A 17,491-nucleotide genomic window follows, 5' to 3' on the forward strand; every position below is an offset into this window, starting at 1 on the left:
CAATAATCAATCGTGAAAGGGGTTTTGATCGAGAACGGGATGGCGATTGGCTCCATCATCCATCAGGCCGACCAGACTGATTGTAACGCAGTAGTCGAGCGCCAGTAGCTTGTTTCTACCTAATTTTGCACAAGTAAGATTTTACAAGAAAGTTGAGGACATCACTAGCTGGGACTGTTCACGAATCAAGTTTTGCAACACCCTGCACCTTGGTAGCCCCGCGCCAGAGGACATCAAACATAGCGTGGGAAGGCCATAAACGTACTCCGAGCTGCTGCGGGTCCAGGAACCGGACCGGAAGGCAGACGCTCACCATCCAGCTTCACCCGCTAGCCCGCCTCGAGCGCTGAGCAGCTAGGACACATCAACCAGGCGCACTCCAGGGCTCTGATTCGCCCCAGCTGTCAGGCATGGACGCAGTGGCGCTTCAGGCTCTAGCTCGGGGTGAGCAGGGGGGCTGGCAGGGCGTGGCGTTCAGTAATGGTAGTTTCTGCAGCCCAGCCATACGGTACACGATGGCAGCCGCTTGAGCTTCCGTGCCGGCCCCTTTGGAATGGTTGCTGCTGCTTTGATTGACTCCAGATATCCTCCGCTGTCCCCACCTATGCAGGACCTGCGACCTTGGCGCAGCATCTGCCGGCATGCACCCAGCTGCTGCAGCGAAGTCTTCCCGGCTTGGCTGCTGCCGCCCCCGCGGCCGCCGCTGGCTCGAACGCGAGCCCCGCTCCGGCTGCAGCCGCCCAGTATGGCAGTGCTGCCAGTTGCGCTAACAGCAGTGGCAGCAGTAGCAGCACTGGCAGCGGCAAAACAGGCAGCGGCGCACCCGGACACGGCCGCCGCGGCGGCTGGCATGGCCGGGGCTCATGGACTGCCTCCTCCTCCTCCCACTGCTGGGCCTTGAGCGCCGCCGCCGCCGCCGCCGCGGCCGCCGCAGCTGTCGGCTCCATGTCAGCTGTTGTGCTCGCAGACGCTCCTGGCAGCAGTGGGGTAAGCCCGTGATGGCATCTGAGGTAGATTACCGATGTGCCGTCTGGTCTGCACAGGGCCTTCCCTTGAGTCTGTTGGGATAGGCACCAGCCTGCTTCACGCCGACACCGCGCCCTCGCCAAATGGGTTTTACTGCCGTATCGCACCCACTCCCGCACAGCCACTGCGTGACGCCGTAGCAGCCGCCAGCCAAGCCCTTGCATCTGCCTGGACCGAGGTGGAGGAAATGTTTGGCCGCGTCAACGCGCGTCTGCCCTCGTACGCACCGGTTTTGTCGGTGAGAACGCCTCTCAGGCGCTTTGGTGCCGTCGCCCCCTGCCCCTGTGTGCCCTCTGCTGGGCTCCTGTCCTGTATGTGCGCATGCCCTCAGCTGGCCTTGGTGCTAACCGGTGCGGTCTCCACAGCCACAAACCCCGGCGTGTGTGTGTGTGTGTGTGTGTGTGTGTGTGTGTGTGTGTACGGAATTAAAGAGCACAAGGAAGGATCGCGCAAAGACAGTGTATGTGATGCAGCAATGCGACGGTTTACGTTTTGTGTGTATGCGTGTGTGCGTGTGTGTGCGACCGACCCGCTGCAGGGAGCCGCGCCCAGTGCCGAAGAGGTGCACGGCGCCCTGGAGGTGACGGTGCCCATTCGTGACGGCGCTGACGTGGACGGCATCATGCAGGTGAGGGGCACAGGGGCGGCGGGGGCGTGAGGCAGCGGGGGCTGGGGGCTGGGGTGTGGAGGCACGGGGCTGGATGTGAGGGTGGGGGTGAGCGGCGGGCCGGCAGCCGTGGCCTCGCTGCGGGCAGGGACACACGGACCAGTCACTGCGCTGCTCACAGTCCCCGCGGCTGCTCATGTGCAGGAGATGAGGCAGGGATTCGGTCGCGGCAGCGTCAGCTACAGCGTGAGTGGGGTGCGCTGTCGGAAGTCAGCGGCGCTCCTGAGCCGCGGCCCTCCATCCGCAATGTTTTACCTATACAAACAGTGCTGGCCAGCATCTGGGACACCGCAACCATGCCTGCGCCACTGCGTTGGTCGCCGCCACAAGCATCCCGATCCTCTGTGCACACATATCCACCCACGCACCCATGCGCATGCCCATCCACACACCCACACACACACACACCCACACACGTTTTCCTTGTGCTCTTTACACACACACACACACACATACACACGACACACCGCACACACACACACACACACACACACACACACACACACACACACACACGGTTGCTGCATGGCGCAGGAGTCTGTGTTCGGCGCATCTCGCACGGTGCAGCTGGAGGTGCGGCCCGACCCCCGCCGGCCCGAGGCCACAGTGCGCATGCAGCTGTTCGTGCCGCCGCCCGGGGGCAGCGAGCAGGCGCAGGTGAGGGCCGCGCCGGGGAGGGAGGCTTAGGGGCGGACAAGCTGTTTGCGACTAGGGGGCGGCTTCAAGCTGACGCCTTGGCGGGAGGGCAAGAGCAATACCGCTGGCGGTGGGCCTCACAATTCCGGGAGGGGGAACACAAGCCCAGCGCCTGCGGTAGGCGCCCATGCGCTCCATTCAACCGCTACACACGGTGCTGCTGCACTGCCGCTCACCCCTGCTGCACTGCCCCACACCCGCACCGCCGCCGCCGCCGCAGGTGGTTGTGTCCAAGCGGTCCGCCTTCACGCCGGACGAGCTGGCGGCGCTGAAGCGGCTGGTGCTGGCTGCCAACATCACCTCCTCAGAGGACCGCCCGGCCCGCGGCGCGCGTGCAAGGTGAGCCACCCCACTCCCCAGTCGTGCAGGCGCCGCACTGCACTAGGCGCCTTGTAACTAGGCGTGTTGGGGCGCGGTCCGGCTTGGCGCCAGGAAGACGACGGTACCCATGCAGCTCGCGTGTTCACAAGATGGCCAGCGGTTGGCGCGGCACGCACACGTCAACGCGTGCGCTTGCCTGACACACACTGGCGCACACCCCGCACCGCACACGCACGTGCCCTACCGAAGAGCCCAAAGTCCCACACCCGCGTGCTGCACTAACGCTCCTGTGCCCTCACCTACACATACTGCCGCCGCCACTGCCGCGGCCACTGCAGGCGCCACGGCCTGCACGGCGGCGCTGGCTCGGAGGCCGAGATGGAGGAGCTGAACCGGCAGATGGAGGAGGCGCTGGGCGAGCTGGCGCGCGGCGTGTTTGGTGGCCTGCTGGGCGGATCCTTGAGACACATGTTTGAGGAGCTGCGGCGGGCGGGCGTGCCCGGCGTGCCCGGGGCGCAGGTAGGGGGCGGCGGGGCGGTAGGGGTGTGTGGTGCGGATGTGGAGCTGACTGCGGCAACTTCTGTGACGAGGGGCCGTGGAGCGGCATGTAGTGAGGGGTACAAGGCACCGCAGGCGCGGCTGTCGCAGGGCGTTGGATGGCATTGAGGGGCGCGTGCCCGCCACGTGCCGCCTAACCTCACCTCGCGCCCTGTTGTCGTGCAGGAGGGTGTCGCCGACGACGACCAGGGTAGGTTGACGGCATGGCTATTTGGTTGCGGTATACCGTATGCGGACGTCACGGCAGACCTGCTATGCGCAACGAGGCGTGGCACACGGCTGACGCACGCTGACTTGGGACGCCGACGCATGACGCAGGTTGGGGCCCGTTCACAGGCGGCCCACCGAGCGGGCCCTTTGGCGGCGGCTTCCCTCCCGGCGCGGGTGGCGGCGGCGGCCGTGGCGGCTATGAGGCCGAGGCGGCCGAGCCGCCCGTGCGGCGGCCCAAGGTGTCTGCGGGCAGTGCGGGCGGACACGACTGGGGTAGCCCCGCGGCAGCGCGCGCCGTGGAGCAACTGCTGGCCATGGGCGCGCAGGTGCGTGCGTTTGGAGAAGTGACATGCATACATACATACATGCATATAGTTCAGGTATCCGCCTGCGGCCTGCCTGGCATTGTTCACGTATCCGCCTGCCTGGCTGGTGCGGCTGCACTCCGTTCATGGGCGTGAAGGCGCAAACCGAATAACACGGATCGCGTTGTTTGTCGCCGCCGCTGCCGCGAAAACCTGCATGCAACATACCCAACTCATGGCCGCACAGGTTTTCCCACCCGGCGGCAAGGAGAAACTGGAGTGGGGTGTGCTGGCAGGTGAGGCTCCGCGGCGCGGGACTGCTTGAAATGCGCACTGCGCTGCATGGGGGGTTTCACCTCTGGCTTGGCACGCGACGTAGTGCCCTGTCGACCCCCATCCCCCAACCCGTCGTGACGTCACCCCGCACGGGGTGCCGCCGTCGCTCCCCTGCCCCAGGCTACGACGAACAAAAGCGCACCATCGAGGACTGCCTGCTGCTGCCGCTGCTGCGGCCCGACGTGTATGCCAAGCTGGCACGCGCCACTCGTAAGACGTACGCCAACAACCGGCCGCGTGCGGTGCTGTTCGAGGGGCCGCCCGGCACAGGTGCGAGGGGCTGTTCCGCCGCGCTCGTAACCTGCCAGCCTGCGCACCGCACTCACGAGCCTACATCAGAATCCCATGGTCACCCCAAATCCCCAATGCCATCATCCAAGCCCCAAGCCTAAACACATGCAAGAAATTCCCAAGCACGCTTTCGTCCGACAAGCCCGAACTCCCCCTGCCTTTGAATTCGGGCTGCGAAGTCACCACCCCACCAGTTTCAATCGCACCGAGTGCTTCTCACGCGGCCCTACGCCGTACACCACACTGTAGGCAAGACCACCTCTGCGCGTGTCATCAGCAGCCAGGCCGCGGTGCCGCTCATCTACCTGCCCCTGGAGGCCGTGCTGTCCAAGTGGTACGGCCAGAGCGAGCAGCAGCTGGGGCAGGTGGGTGGTGCGGCGCGTGTGTGTGGGGAGCGAATCACGGCACAACAACGTGCAGTCGCTTGCCTGTGATCCAAACGTGCCATACCGTAATCTGAATGTCGTGGCCCCGTAGCTTGCGGCTAGCTGAAGTCCTGTAAGGTGGCGAGCGGATGCCACTGACATGGCTACGGGTGCACTCGCTGTCATGCGTCCCTGCCTCCCACTGCCTCCCGTCACTCACTCACCCACCCGTCTACCCACCCCTGCCCACCCGCCCACCCGCCTGCACCCAACGACACGCGCGCCCGCCGCCTCACCCATCGCTTCGTGTGCACACAGGTGTTCAAGGCGGCTGAGGCTCTGGGCGGCGCCATCATCTTCCTGGACGAGCTGGACGCACTGGGAGGCAACCGCGAGGTGAGGCCGCCCGGAGGCGGCGTCAGTGTCACAGTGTGTGAAGCAGGCATGCCCGCACGGCGCTGCGGAGGCAGTGGCAGGACACGAAACGGGGCATATGTGTTTGATGGCCCCCCCTTGTGACGTGGCGAGTGCGTGTGGTTGTGATCCAGGATAGGTCGTGTAGCGCTTGCGCTTGCGCGGCTCGCTAACGTTCGTGGGAGGGGCGGAGGATCGTAAGGACCAGCCCAAACTAGGCAGTGCTGACGGGTTACGCACCGTGTGCCTGGGGTCTGCCTGCAAAGCCACACCCACCATGCGACTCCGCCCCGCAGGAGGGCGGCATGCACGAGGTCAGCCGCCGCCTGCTGAGCGTGCTGTTGCGCGAGATGGAGGGCTTCGACGCGGAGACCAAGAAGACGGTGGTGATCGGCGCCACCAACCGCAAGACAGATCTGGATCCGGCGCTGCTGTCGCGCTTTGACCTGGTGCTCAGCTTCGGCCTGCCGGACGCGGCGTGCAGGTGCGGCGGCAGGGGAATGATAGGGGGCGGCAGATGCATGTGACCGATGCGTATGCATGTATGCGTACCGTGTGTACATCCCGTACGGCTTTATATCATATGCATGTGCGTGATAAGAAGTCAAGAGAAGGGATAAGCAAAACTGTGCGTGCGTACGGTGCGGTACATACGTGCTCGCTCGTGATGGAACATGGCAAGGGGCAGGAAAGCGTAGTCCCGATGTGTGTGGCTCCCACCCGTGCCCACATAAATGCGTAGCAAGAAGGGACAAGGCATTGGTGCGTCGTTCGCGCGCTGTTACTGTACCGACGGTAGCTGGCAGGTTGTGTCGATGTTTTGCTGACGTACATACGTGCTCGCTTGCTTTCTTGGTTTCGCATTGTTATGGGTAGAAGCATCGTCAATATCGTACATTTGCTGGCCACGCTCTCCTCCTCGCTCGATTGCATTGGGTTTGGTTGAGTTTGGGCTGGTATCTACAACCCCCCCATAGCTACCCGTCCACCTACACTCACGCGCCCATCCACGCCCACCCGGCCCGACACCCGGCACCCCACCCTCAGGAAGCTGATCCTGAAGCAGTACGCGCAGCAGCTCAGTGACTCGGAGCTGGGGCAGCTGGCGGAACGCACGCCGGGCATGAGCGGGCGCGACCTTCGGGACGTGTGTGAGCACACCGAGCGCCGCTGGGCATCCAAGGTGAGCCGCGCATGCCGCCTGGTTACGGTACGTGGCTCCACTGCAGGCCTTTCGGCGGTGCACAGGTTCACGATGCAAGCCCCATGGAGTAAGCAGCGGATCTGCCACTCTAAAAGTCCCGGAAGCCCTGCTTTCACACGCCAACGCCCCACCCCGCAAACGTTGCCCTCGCCTGCGCATGGCCGCGCACCGCCCGCTGCCACGCAGATCATTCGCGGCGAGGTGCGGGAGGAGGAGCTGCCGCCGCTGCGCGAGTACCTGGCCTCGGCGGCGGAGCGGGCCAGTGCGGTGCAGGCGGTGCAGGCGCAGGCCAGCAGCGAGGGCGCACTGCGGAGGCTTATGAATGGCGGCGGCGCCGCGGGCGGGCTGCCGGGGTGGTTCAATCGGCAGCAGTAGGCGGTCTGAGCTCCTTTTCGTTGGGGCTTCAAGGCTGCGGCGCTGTTCTCTAAGGAGCACGGTACTGTAAGACGGTTATGCGGGGTGCGATTGTTGTTTTGTGGTTGGCGGCTGGGTGTGAACGAGACAGTCAAGACTCGTTCAAGGTGCCCCCCTCACGTGCGGCTTGTGCAACCTCTGGATGTGGCTGGATGTGCGATGGGACAGGGTTTAGGCAGGTTGGCGAGGTCCCGTAGGGTGCAGCTGACGCCCATACCCCAAGCAGACGGCAAACAATGTGGCTGGATGTGTCACCTGAAAGCGGTGCGGCTCTGGGCAAGCGTAGGCGTGCTCGCGTGCCTCGTGGGTTTCTGTTCCAGCTGCCAGGCCCGTGCCATTCTGACTCAACCGCAATCCAGAAGCCACCCCCCGTGGAGTTACTTCGCCTTGACGCCGATCCGTTTCGCGGACGCAGAATGCCATATTTTTTTTACACAACATGCATTTATAAACGTCACACCGAGCGAACCTCCACACGCATTGCTATTAGTCAAATGACACACTCCTTCGCAGTCACCCGGCCCCCGGCCGTGTCAGCCATAATTGACACAATTGAGACGTGTTAATCGGACCAACTCAGTCCCTGCCGCGTGCCCGCCTCAGCCACAGAAAATGAACGCATGGCCATTACGGCTATCGACACCGTGTGACGGATGGATGAACGGATTCAGGCCAAGGCGGGCACTAGCCATGCGCAACACGCCTGCAAATCATTCCCGGGTGCACTGACTGCCGCTGTTCCGACTCGACAGCAGGCTCTCATCCCACGGGCGCGCGACCATACCGTACGTATACGACACACGACACAACAATTCTATGTGCACTGCGCGCCTGCTTGTCACGCCCAGCCTTGCGGTGGACGCTCCCCATGGTTGTACACGCTATGTGGTTAGCAAGGCGGGCACCATCCGGCCCATCCGCCCTCGCTCACGCGCCACGCATGTGCGCGGTGCGCACGCACTGCCAACGAGGCGGCATGCGCGGCCAGTACTGCTCCATCATCGTTCTTTGATGCGACCGATTTTTCACAACCATAATATCGCGAAACTGGGCACACTCAATTGCACTCTGGGCCGAGCCCATGGGCCGAGCCAGTTCAGGCTTCTGCCGCTCGCATACGCCTGACTCGCACCATGCCTGCAATCTTGTCAGCCAAAACTTGGAAGGGAATCGGGCCCCACTGGCCAACTCCATGAATCATTTGCAATTCACACGCACACACACACACACACACACACACACACACACACACACACACACACACACACACACACACACACACACACACACACACACACACGCACACAGTCTTCCGTGCTATCAGGACGATATCAATGGGGCGCATGTGCGGTACTACCTTCAGCTCCACCCACATGTCGATAACACACGGACAATAGGTCATCATCCCACACGCCCACGCAGCTGTACATGTTCAGTTTGCAGCCCCTACCTATCTACGATCATCCATCTGTACTCCGGACTGGCTCGGTGGCTGACGGGAGCCGGCTGTTCGTTCGCCTCCTCATGCGCCGTGCCCTTCCGTGCTCCCATCCACAGTCCTTATCCTCGAGCCATCCAGCGCGCGCCAAAGAGGGTGCCGCGTGCCCCACGCCCCATTGCCTGGACACCCCGCACCCGCCACCGCCGAGCGCCACCCCCTAGCCTACATCCTTACTAAGCCCAATGAAACAGCAGAAGCAAATAAGAGTCAAGATACCGGTACAGTGCAGGGACCGACGCCCTGCTTTGACGCGCGTGTATCCCGCCGTGCCCTTGTGTTTCGGTCTGTCATTATTTTGACGTAACTGATAAACACACGGACATACATCAAGAGGGCGGGACGAAACGTGTCCCAGCCACTCAGTCATGCCGGTCAACCGTGAACCAGTGGCGCTGCCGTATGGTTTATGTAGGCTGCGCCCTGCCCCGCTTCACTCTCTACCTACGCCCCCGTGCACCTGCTGCAATGCAACAGGCCACTCTCCAGGCTTTCTCCTGCCTTGCCCTGCCTGCCAATTTTGCAGCCAAAAAGATCAAAACGACAGCCGCCAGCCAACACAAGCAGCCTCGCGCACGCACCTCGTGGAAGGCACTTGCTGGTGTGAGTTCTGTCGCCGCGTGCCTGGCCGACGCCTGCCACACTCGCACCATGCATGCAAAGATCGAGCATTCCCAAATTCATATGTGTACCTAACATCTGTGCATGTGCTGCGCTGGGGTTCTCACTGCTACCCTCTGAGACCATCCCGTGCTGTCGGGCACGGGCCATTGTGCCCCGCCCAACTTTCTGCCTACCTGCACTCAATAACACTCTACAACCACACACGACTCTCACCATTCCCCTACCCGAGAACGATACCACAGTGCAGCGATGGACCGTCCACAGCTCAGCTGGTGCACACAACCACTGGCCCACGACGCCCCCAGTGGCGGGCAGCCTCCTCTTTCCTTGAACACAAACACCAAAACAAAAAACTTATAGAGAGACTTCCAGGAATAGTTATGTAGCGGCAACACACTAAACTGTTGTAGACAATGCAAGCACATGCATGTCCCGGGCGGGGATACACAGCGCCCGTTATTGCCCGGCGCGGCCAGCTATGGCCAACTGCGCGCGTGCTGCCTCCGGGCGTGCGCCCCCTGCCCCCATGTCATTTGATCTCACTCACAAACCCGCCTGTGGCCTCCTCGGGCGTTCCGTGGCTGTCGGCATGCACGCGCGAGCGCGCGCACGCCGTCGTCAAAACCGCACATGGCGCGATGATGCAGTCATCGTTGATAATTGGTGATCATCAAACCGATGCTGAGAACCACGGCATTACTAACACAGCACCCCCTATTCCCATATGCAATTCTGTCACGACGGTTATCGACCAACCACTGGCACTCCGCCGCAAAAACAATGTGACACGTCGTTGCTTGCGAGCGGCAGTCTAGGCATTACTTGACTCGCGCCCATGCCCAGCCAGTAAGCCGGTGCAACGCGCATCGCGTACTTTTCACGTACTCTATTCCATACTACCTTGTTTGCTGGCGTTCAAAATACGTCCTCCCTGCTCCACCTGCACGCCTGCCCCCTGCCCATGCCACAGTGCACTCACGCTCTCTCACTCCCGTACATCATCTGTCAGCATTGATGACATGCGTCGTTTAAAAGAAGCCCGAGCCAAGGTCCAAGTTCGCCAGGCGCGCCGCAATCTCGTCGTTGCTCATGGGGCCGTCCTCGCCCGCCTCGCCCGCCCACATAGCCTGGTTAGCGGATGCTGCCGCGCGCAGCCACGCCGCCTGATCCGGGTTAAGATCACCCAGTGCGCCAAGCGGCTGCGGCGCGCGTGGGCCCTCCACTGCCTCGCCCTCCAGCGCGCCGCCAAGACCAGCGGCGGCAGCGACCGCAGCAGCACCGCTGCCAGGCTCCAGCTCATCACCACCAAGGCCCTCGAGCTCGCCCAGCAGCCCGCCAGCGGCTTCGGGTGGAGCGTCGCCGCCGAAAAAGGCGTAGGAGAAGGCGTCGAAGGGCTCCTTGGCCAGGGCGGCGACGGTGGCAGCCGCGTCCGCGGCCAGCTGCTCCGAGGTTCCGCCCTCGGAGCGTGTCTCATGCGCAGCGCTGTCAATGTCAGTGAGCGGGCCGCGGTGCACGGGGCTGCCGTGGCTGCCCGTGTGCGGCGGCGAGACGGGAGCAGAGGCGTGGCCAGGGCCGGCGCGCTGCGCGGCATCGTTTGCGGCGGCCGCAGCAGCGGCGGAGGCGGGGTCGGTGAGCGAGGGGCTGCCGGGCGCGGCGGGCGACGGCGCGAAAGGCAGGTGCGGCGGCATGCCAGGGCCGCCAATGCCCTGCAGGCCAGCCAGGTCCATGGCACCCGGCAGGCCCTGCTGGCCGCCCGGCTGCGGCCCCTGGCCGCCGGCGGCAATCGCAGCCGCGCCGGGGCCGCCTGCGCCACCGCTGCCCTCGGTCTGCATGCGCTGGCGCTCGGCGTTGTAGCACTCCACGATGAAGCGCACGTCGGTCACGCTCATGCCGCCCATGATGCCCGACTGGATGGCCTGCTCCACCGTCATGCCACCGCGCGCCAGCTGCAGCGCCACACAGGCCAGCGCCAGGCGGCGCTGCTCCTTGCTGCTGTTGCTGGCCGCGGCGGGGTCGCCCCCAGCGGCTGCCGCAACTGCTGCCTTGTCACCGCCCATGCCGGGGGCACCTGCCGCAGCAGCCGCAGCTGAGTCCTGCATCGCCTTGGCCAACTGCATCTTCTGGATGTTCTGCAGCAGCTGCTCATTCAGCCCCCCCGCGCCAGCGCCGGCGCCTCCCATCCCGCCCATGCCGGCCAGGGCCGCGGCGGCGCCGCCCTGCATGGCAGGCCGCTGGCCGTTCACTGCGGCGGCATTTGCGGCGGCGTTCGCAGCGGCGTTCGCGGCGGCGACCTGCTGCAGTGCAGCCAGCTGGCCATTCAGCGCCGGGTTGTTCTGCATGCCGGCAAGGTTGTTGGCGACGTTGTTCACCTGCGCCTGCTGCACCTGTTGCGCGTTGCGCGTCTGTTGCATCAGCAGCTGCAAGTTGATGGCCTGCTGCAGAGAGTTGAGCCCCTGCCCCTGGCCGGCACCGTTCCCGATCTGCTGCAAGCCGACGCGCTGGGCGGCGTTGGCGTTCATGACGTTGGCGTTGTGCGCGGCGCGACCAGCGGTGGTGCGTGCGAGCGCGGTGCGCAGCGCCTGAATCTGTGCTTCTGACGGCTTGAGCGGCGGGGCGGCGTTGGCTGCTGATGCGGCGTTCAGGCGCGCCTGCAGCTGGCGGAAGAGCTGCAGCTGCTGCGCGGCATTGTTGCCCTGCGCCTGCTGCGCCATCGGGCGTGCAGCGGCAGCGGCCGCAGCCTGTTGCTGGACCAGCTGCGCCTGCAGGGCGGCGCGCGCCTGCTGCGCCTGTTGAGCCTGCTGCGCCTGCAGCGCGGCGGCCAGCAGGGCGGGGTTGTTCTGCAAGCCCGCGAGGTTCTGCTGCGCCAGGTTGTGCTGGGCGATAGCAGCGTTCTGCAGCGCCTGGTTCTGCGCCCACGCCATGGCCTGGGGGCGCTGCAGCCCAGCGGCCTGCGCAGCCTGCTGCAGCTGCAGCAGGTTGGCGTTGCCCACCGCCGCGGCGCGAGCCTGGGCCGCCTGCGTGGTTGCGGCCACAGCTGCTGCCGCTGCAGCAGCGGCTGCGATGGGGTTGTTCTGCAGGCCATTCTGCAAGCCGTTCTGCAGGCCAAAAGGGTTGTTCTGGGCGTTGCTGACCGCCTGCGCCTGAGCCTGCGCCTGCGCCAGCTGGTTCTGCATCATGAACAGGGCGGCCTGGTTGTTGGCTGCCAGGCCCCCCGCCTGCTGCGCCGCGGCAGCTTGAGCGGCACGCTGCGCGTTCATGGCCGCCTGCAGGTTCAAGAGACCCTGACCAACAAGGTTCATACCCGGCACGGACGGGCGAATGCCGCCATTGGCACCCGCGCCGGGAGGGCCACCCATCTTGGCCTGGTTCACTGCCGCAACATGTGCAGCATGCTGCAGGGCTGCCATCGCATCACGACCCAACGCCAGACCCGCTGGGTTGCCGTTGTTCTGCTGCGCTCGGCCCGCGGCCTGAAGAAACATTTGCGCCTCCTCGCGAGTCTGGAACTGTAACCCGTTCGGCGCCTGCGAGGCCGGTCCTCCTGTAATGGCTGGACTACCAGCGCGTCCGAGGCCGTTGAGGTCGGCCGCTGTGAAGTTCTGAGCGAGCAATAGATTGGTCGGGGCAGCCATACTTCCAAAATCTGAAGCTGGGGGCCCCCTAGCTAGGGGAATAGCTACCTGGGCTGATCCAGTGGTGGATCGCTGGGCCCGAGCAAAGAATGACGTGGTCCAGGGGACTTGGCCTGCATGTTGGGGTAAACAACAGGCAGGACCCGCTTAAGCCCTTGCTGTGCCATTCTTAAAGCCACAAATAAGGCTGCGTTTCAAACGATCTGGCCCCAGAGGCCTACAACTCACCCGACGAGGTGCAATCTGGGCTACTCCGGCATCGCTATGCCCTGAAGCGAGACATGGAGAAGCTTGAGGATGTATCTGCAATAAGCAAGCAGGAGCCCTAGGTGAGCGTAAGCTGACACCGAAAGCCCAGAAGCACGGGCGACAGGCACATTTCACCCCGAGCGGATAACAGGGCCCGGCCTCCGTATGTGGTCTGTTCCGCGCCCAACGCTACTCAACAAGACACCAAAGGACCGGGACAGGAGCTAGCGAGGGCACAGGGCGCTGTTTTGCGGTGCCGGTTACCTGCCGCGGCGAAGACGGAAGACCCTCGCAAGCCACGTGTCGCGCGGAGCCGAGCTATGTCCTTTGAGGATGTGTAGTATGATTAGGAAGAAAGAAGGGTGAGCACCTGCAAGTTGAGGTCGCCCGACGCCCCGACGCCCGCAAAAGCGCTGCCCATGCAAGGCTTGAGAAACCTGAAGCTCGGCCCACGACTCTACTACAAATGGGACAAAATCACGCTTTTACAGCGAAGCCAAGGCCTCTTTGGGACCCACACACGCCGCCTGCTCTCCCCAACCTCCTCCACACATCTCGGAAGCATCCCGACAAGCGTGGCCAACGATCCTTGAAGTGTCGGCACTTTTGGCCCTGTTACTGTCAGCACGCCGGGCACGAGAATAATGACTACAAGAATGCAATTGGGGACGGGGAACCTGGCTCCGGGGTGGCCCACGGGGACGGCCCTTACGCTGCGTTGTACGTTCCCCGCTCTTCACTGGCATCATGGCACTGCTCCTGCGCAACATTGCCCCAGGCGCTGCTCTTGACGCCCAGCACTAGGCGCATCAGTGTCAGCTTGGTCATAGCGATGCGGTGGTACCGATTCGAGGATAGTGCTCGTGCTGGCAAGGGTTCGGCCGCTGGTCCATCATAGCATGACTGGTACGTCATGCGTTCTGTCCTTAAGCCCATGTTCCCCAGCAGCGCCGGCAGCACATGTGTCTGCAGAGCCTGGACAGCCCAAGAGTTCAAGAAGCACAGGCGATAAGTCGCAACGGCATGGCGATACGGCCCACGCTAACAATACCTCCTGCCGTTCCTCTCCGCGCCTGCACCAAATCTATGGCTTCGCCCCTCCGCCGCTCTCTTCTCTCGCAGTAGTCGCCGCCTCTTTAATTTCACCGCATCTGCAGCAGCCGCACGAACAGCGACGGCCCGAACACGCGACTGCGCAGGTCTGCCTCGTCCAGGTCGTGGCCCGCCTCCACACGGCCCCATTCCTCGGCCTGGAAGTCCTCCTCCACACGCGCCGCAGCCAGCGCCTGGGCCGGAGCTGGAGGGGGGTTGGGCGCCACGGGGGCGGAGGAGTAGCGTTGAGTGCGTGCGACGAGATGTATGTGAGGGTGTCCAAAAGGCTGCATGCACGAAGGCAGCATGGCGAGGGCAAACGGGAAAGGGTAAAGCGTGTCAGCGGGCAATGGTCGAGTGCCCGACTTACTGATGTGACCCCTCAGCAGTGCCGCGGGTATGACCACCGACTTGGTGGTGCCGGTGAGCTGCTCCATAGCCGCTAGGTGCCAGTCGTCTAGGCCTGTGAACACAGAGCGGTGCCATGAACAGGCGTCAGACCTGCTGATGGCGCCTGCCGGCACAGCAGCAGCGGTGGCCACCACGCGGCTGCGATCAAGCTGTGACACCAAAGCATGAGCAGGCGCAGCTGTGGGCCTGCGCACTGGACCCACCTGCCAGCCAGGCCCTCACGCCCTCCACGAGCTCGTCCGTCTGGTGGCTGCCCGCGATGTTGTCCGACATGAGGAAGCGCCAGCCCGCGTCCTGGCGCAGAGCCTCCAGGATCGGGCCGAACACCTGCAGAAGAATCGCAAGCACTCAAATGGGGTCCAATGGGATTGTGCGATGGGAGGGGAGGAGGAAACTGGAACCGGAGGTGGTCACGTCGCCCTGTTCCTAGAAGAATGCGGCCCGATGAGCATGTTTCGGCTCGCACCCACCTCCTGCTGACGCCGCGCCAGGGTCCCGCGCTCGTAGAGGCAGCATGCCGCGTCCGTATGCACGTAGTTCATGATGTGAGCAATCACCTTGTCGCGTGGGCGTGGCTGCAGGGGACGGGATAGCACCACCGTGTGGTCATGGCATGCACCGCAGCACGTGATCTTCAAAGTCCGCACCGCACCGGGGAGCCAGCGTCCCAGCGTTGCCACACGTTGGCAGATCGCGTTCAGCACAGGGCACCATAACTAGAACCGCACGTCACAGCAACTACCTCGCGCAAGGCCGCTTGGCTCACCTGGTCGAGTGCGTGCGCCACCAGGCTCATCATGGGCATGGTGTGCAGCTGCGGCTTGCCCTTCTCCTGCGGCCATTGGACATGGTAGCATGACGTGTCAGCATCTTAACCAGGTAGCTGTCATCGCGTATGAAGTAGATACGATGGCGCACACGTGGCGTAGGCGGGGCTGTGGCGTAGGCGGGGCTGTGGCGCACCTGCCACTCCCACTCAGCCGCCACCGCGAGCGCCAAGGGATGGGACGGCAGCACGGCCAGCTTCTTCCCCGGCGTGCGGACTGGCTTCCTATCCAACATTACCTGGAAGCCAGACTGCGGTCACAAGGAGTTGCAAATGAGGGACCGGTCGTCATTCGCAAAGGATAGGGAACGTGGGTAAGCCGAAGGCGCACGCACGATACTCCCGCCTCACCCTGTCTTCCGCCGGAACCACATGAGCTGCTTTGTAGAAACGCGAGATTTTGGAGGTGGTGTTACTTGCTGATGTGTGCGCCTCCCGCACCCCCCCGACAAAGAGGTGAGGCAGCAGCGCAAGAAGACGCGATGCAGATGGACGCGACTGGCTAATCACCCACGAAGTTGCCATGGTTGCAGATCGTAAATTACTATGCAAGTCAAGCTTTGTCGAGTAGTAGTGCAGCCCTCGATGCAATATAGCCGAGAGACCCGATTGCAGTCGTGCGATGCGGGTCTTGCTGATGCCTCGCTGGAATTTCGATTGGTCTAGACGATACATGTGCATTTCATATAGCCTAACAGCAGACCGCTCCGCGTATGCTTTGAGCAAACCTGATTCATCGGTTTTGTCAATTGAGCTGCTGCTGCAAAACCCACGCCACATCCAAACCAACTTATCTGCGAGGTTATTACTTGATATTTAGCCACTCCACATAACCCGCGCAGCCTGTGTGGCGCCTGAGATGAAGTTCCGGCTCCCACAGTATGCCTACATTATAGGCACGCGCGGCAACGTGAAGGATCACATGCGGCGCATGCTGGTAGAGCAGCACGAGGTGGACCGGTCCGTGTTCAAGGCGGTCACGACAGACAAGAGCGTGCCGCTAGAGCACCGGCTGCAGGTGCAGCGGCTGTTCGAGACGGAGGTGCCGCGAGATTCGGCGGCCAACCGGGTCGTGAACCGGTGTGTGCTGACGGGGAGAGCACGCGGCGTGCACCGCTTCGCGCGGCTGTCGCGCATCATGATCCGGCAGCTGGCGCACTCAGGGTTCTTGCCGGGCGTATCAAAGGCGTCCTGGTAGACACGCCCGTCGGCGGAAATGCGCGCGGCCGGCCCGTGTGACACTCCATTTGCATGCTGGATTTGACCCTGCAACAGCAAGTGTAATAGCAGGGGGCTTGGTAGGGCGTCAGGCGGGAGCAGTATGGAGCAGCGGGATGGATGAGGGATGCGAGGAGGAAGCAGTGAGCGGCAACCCACCCGCATCGGGGCGCACATCTGTAGCGCTTTGGAATGGTCAGTGCGGCTGCCCGGGTTGGCATGGACCTTTGTATCATTACTATTGCCACAAGAGCGGGTGGCGGGTCAGCGCGACAAAGTAGAGAAGAAGTGGCGGTTCAAGAAAGAGATAAACGGAGGAGCTGGCAGTTGTACGGCAAGCCATTTTAAGACGCTGCCGGACTGTAATGACACAAAGGTTGTTGATGTGAGCTGGGTGGTATGGTGCTCGGGTGCTTTGTGTGGGTTTCGCTGTTGTGTACTGGCGCGTGTGCGCTTTGGGTACTGCAGTGCTGCTGTTTGGTTGGGCGCAATTGCATGTAGAGCCTGGCGTACCTGGTTCTGCGCTTGGTGCTGTACGCAGCGCTTCGTGCGCAGACGCACTTTGCTACATGTTTGTGGGGCTCTGGCGGGCTTCGGCCGGGCTTCGACTCACGGTGTAGCAGCTGAGACACAGCCATGACACACAGTTTGGTGAAGGTCGGCAGACGACTTGGGGGAGGGCGGTTTCCCTTCGGGCCGCAGATGGTCCCTCTTGACCTGGGTGCTGGGCACCCTTGCTTGGTGTGCGATGGGACAGGGTTTAGGTCCCGTAGGGTGCAGCGGACGCCCATACCCCAAGCAGACGGCAAACAATTGACAGCGGCAGAGCAGACGGGGCACCCTTGCTTGGTCGGACTGCCCCTTCTTGTAATGTCGCATTCATGTGAGGAAAGCCGCTATCAAGTATCTCTATCCACTAACGCAAACTGAGTACCACAACAGCCAATAACGGCCAAAGCGACGGCCAACAAACCTTGCCCGCTTTGTTAGGGGCCCCTATGGTAAGGGGGGGCTGCTTGTTGAAGGTAGAGAATCCACTTGGCCACGTCCTGGACTCAGTCTTCGAGTGCTACACAGCTTCTGGGTGACTGAAGAGGTGGCTGTAGTATCACTTCCTTCAACATGTTTTGGCTG

At 63.1% G+C, this 17,491-nt stretch overlaps 4 protein-coding genes across 4 annotated transcripts; 2 read left to right on the plus strand and 2 right to left on the minus strand.

Moving 5' to 3' along the window:
• The first annotated feature begins 82 nt into the window (after positions 1 to 82).
• Positions 83 to 7,172, plus strand: CHLRE_17g726150v5 (uncharacterized protein). The gene is made up of 17 exons (XM_043072348.1): positions 83 to 444; positions 611 to 987; positions 1,148 to 1,264; positions 1,565 to 1,654; positions 1,838 to 1,879; positions 2,228 to 2,350; positions 2,610 to 2,728; positions 3,049 to 3,229; positions 3,434 to 3,458; positions 3,587 to 3,804; positions 4,031 to 4,079; positions 4,240 to 4,389; positions 4,660 to 4,775; positions 5,094 to 5,171; positions 5,486 to 5,673; positions 6,237 to 6,372; positions 6,580 to 7,172. The coding sequence occupies exons 1-17, from the start codon at positions 411 to 413 to the stop codon at positions 6,766 to 6,768; spliced, it is 2,232 nt and encodes a 743-aa protein (XP_042914807.1). The 5' UTR covers positions 83 to 410; the 3' UTR covers positions 6,769 to 7,172.
• A 4-nt stretch (positions 7,173 to 7,176) lies between these two features.
• CHLRE_17g726200v5 (uncharacterized protein) lies at positions 7,177 to 13,232 on the minus strand. The gene is made up of 3 exons (XM_043072349.1): positions 13,075 to 13,232; positions 12,790 to 12,864; positions 7,177 to 12,674 (listed from the first exon to the last, which is right to left on the minus strand). The coding sequence occupies exon 3, from the start codon at positions 12,559 to 12,561 to the stop codon at positions 9,958 to 9,960; it is 2,604 nt and encodes an 867-aa protein (XP_042914808.1). The 5' UTR covers positions 12,562 to 12,674; positions 12,790 to 12,864; positions 13,075 to 13,232; the 3' UTR covers positions 7,177 to 9,957.
• Positions 13,233 to 13,283: 51 nt separating this feature from the next.
• Positions 13,284 to 15,672, minus strand: CHLRE_17g726250v5 (uncharacterized protein). The gene is made up of 7 exons (XM_001697202.2): positions 15,491 to 15,672; positions 15,277 to 15,390; positions 15,080 to 15,145; positions 14,784 to 14,888; positions 14,517 to 14,640; positions 14,273 to 14,365; positions 13,284 to 14,107 (listed from the first exon to the last, which is right to left on the minus strand). Exons 2-7 carry the CDS (start codon positions 15,373 to 15,375, stop codon positions 13,953 to 13,955), a joined length of 642 nt encoding a protein of 213 aa, XP_001697254.2. The 5' UTR covers positions 15,376 to 15,390; positions 15,491 to 15,672; the 3' UTR covers positions 13,284 to 13,952.
• Positions 15,673 to 15,816: 144 nt separating this feature from the next.
• CHLRE_17g726300v5 (uncharacterized protein) lies at positions 15,817 to 17,240 on the plus strand. The gene has a single exon (XM_001697108.2). The coding sequence runs from the start codon at positions 15,999 to 16,001 to the stop codon at positions 16,335 to 16,337; it is 339 nt and encodes a 112-aa protein (XP_001697160.1). The 5' UTR covers positions 15,817 to 15,998; the 3' UTR covers positions 16,338 to 17,240.
• Positions 17,241 to 17,491: the final 251 nt, after the last annotated feature.

The sequence above is a fragment of the Chlamydomonas reinhardtii genome, chromosome 17 (assembly GCF_000002595.2).
Source record: "Chlamydomonas reinhardtii strain CC-503 cw92 mt+ chromosome 17, whole genome shotgun sequence".
NCBI classification, from domain to species: domain Eukaryota; kingdom Viridiplantae; phylum Chlorophyta; class Chlorophyceae; order Chlamydomonadales; family Chlamydomonadaceae; genus Chlamydomonas; species Chlamydomonas reinhardtii.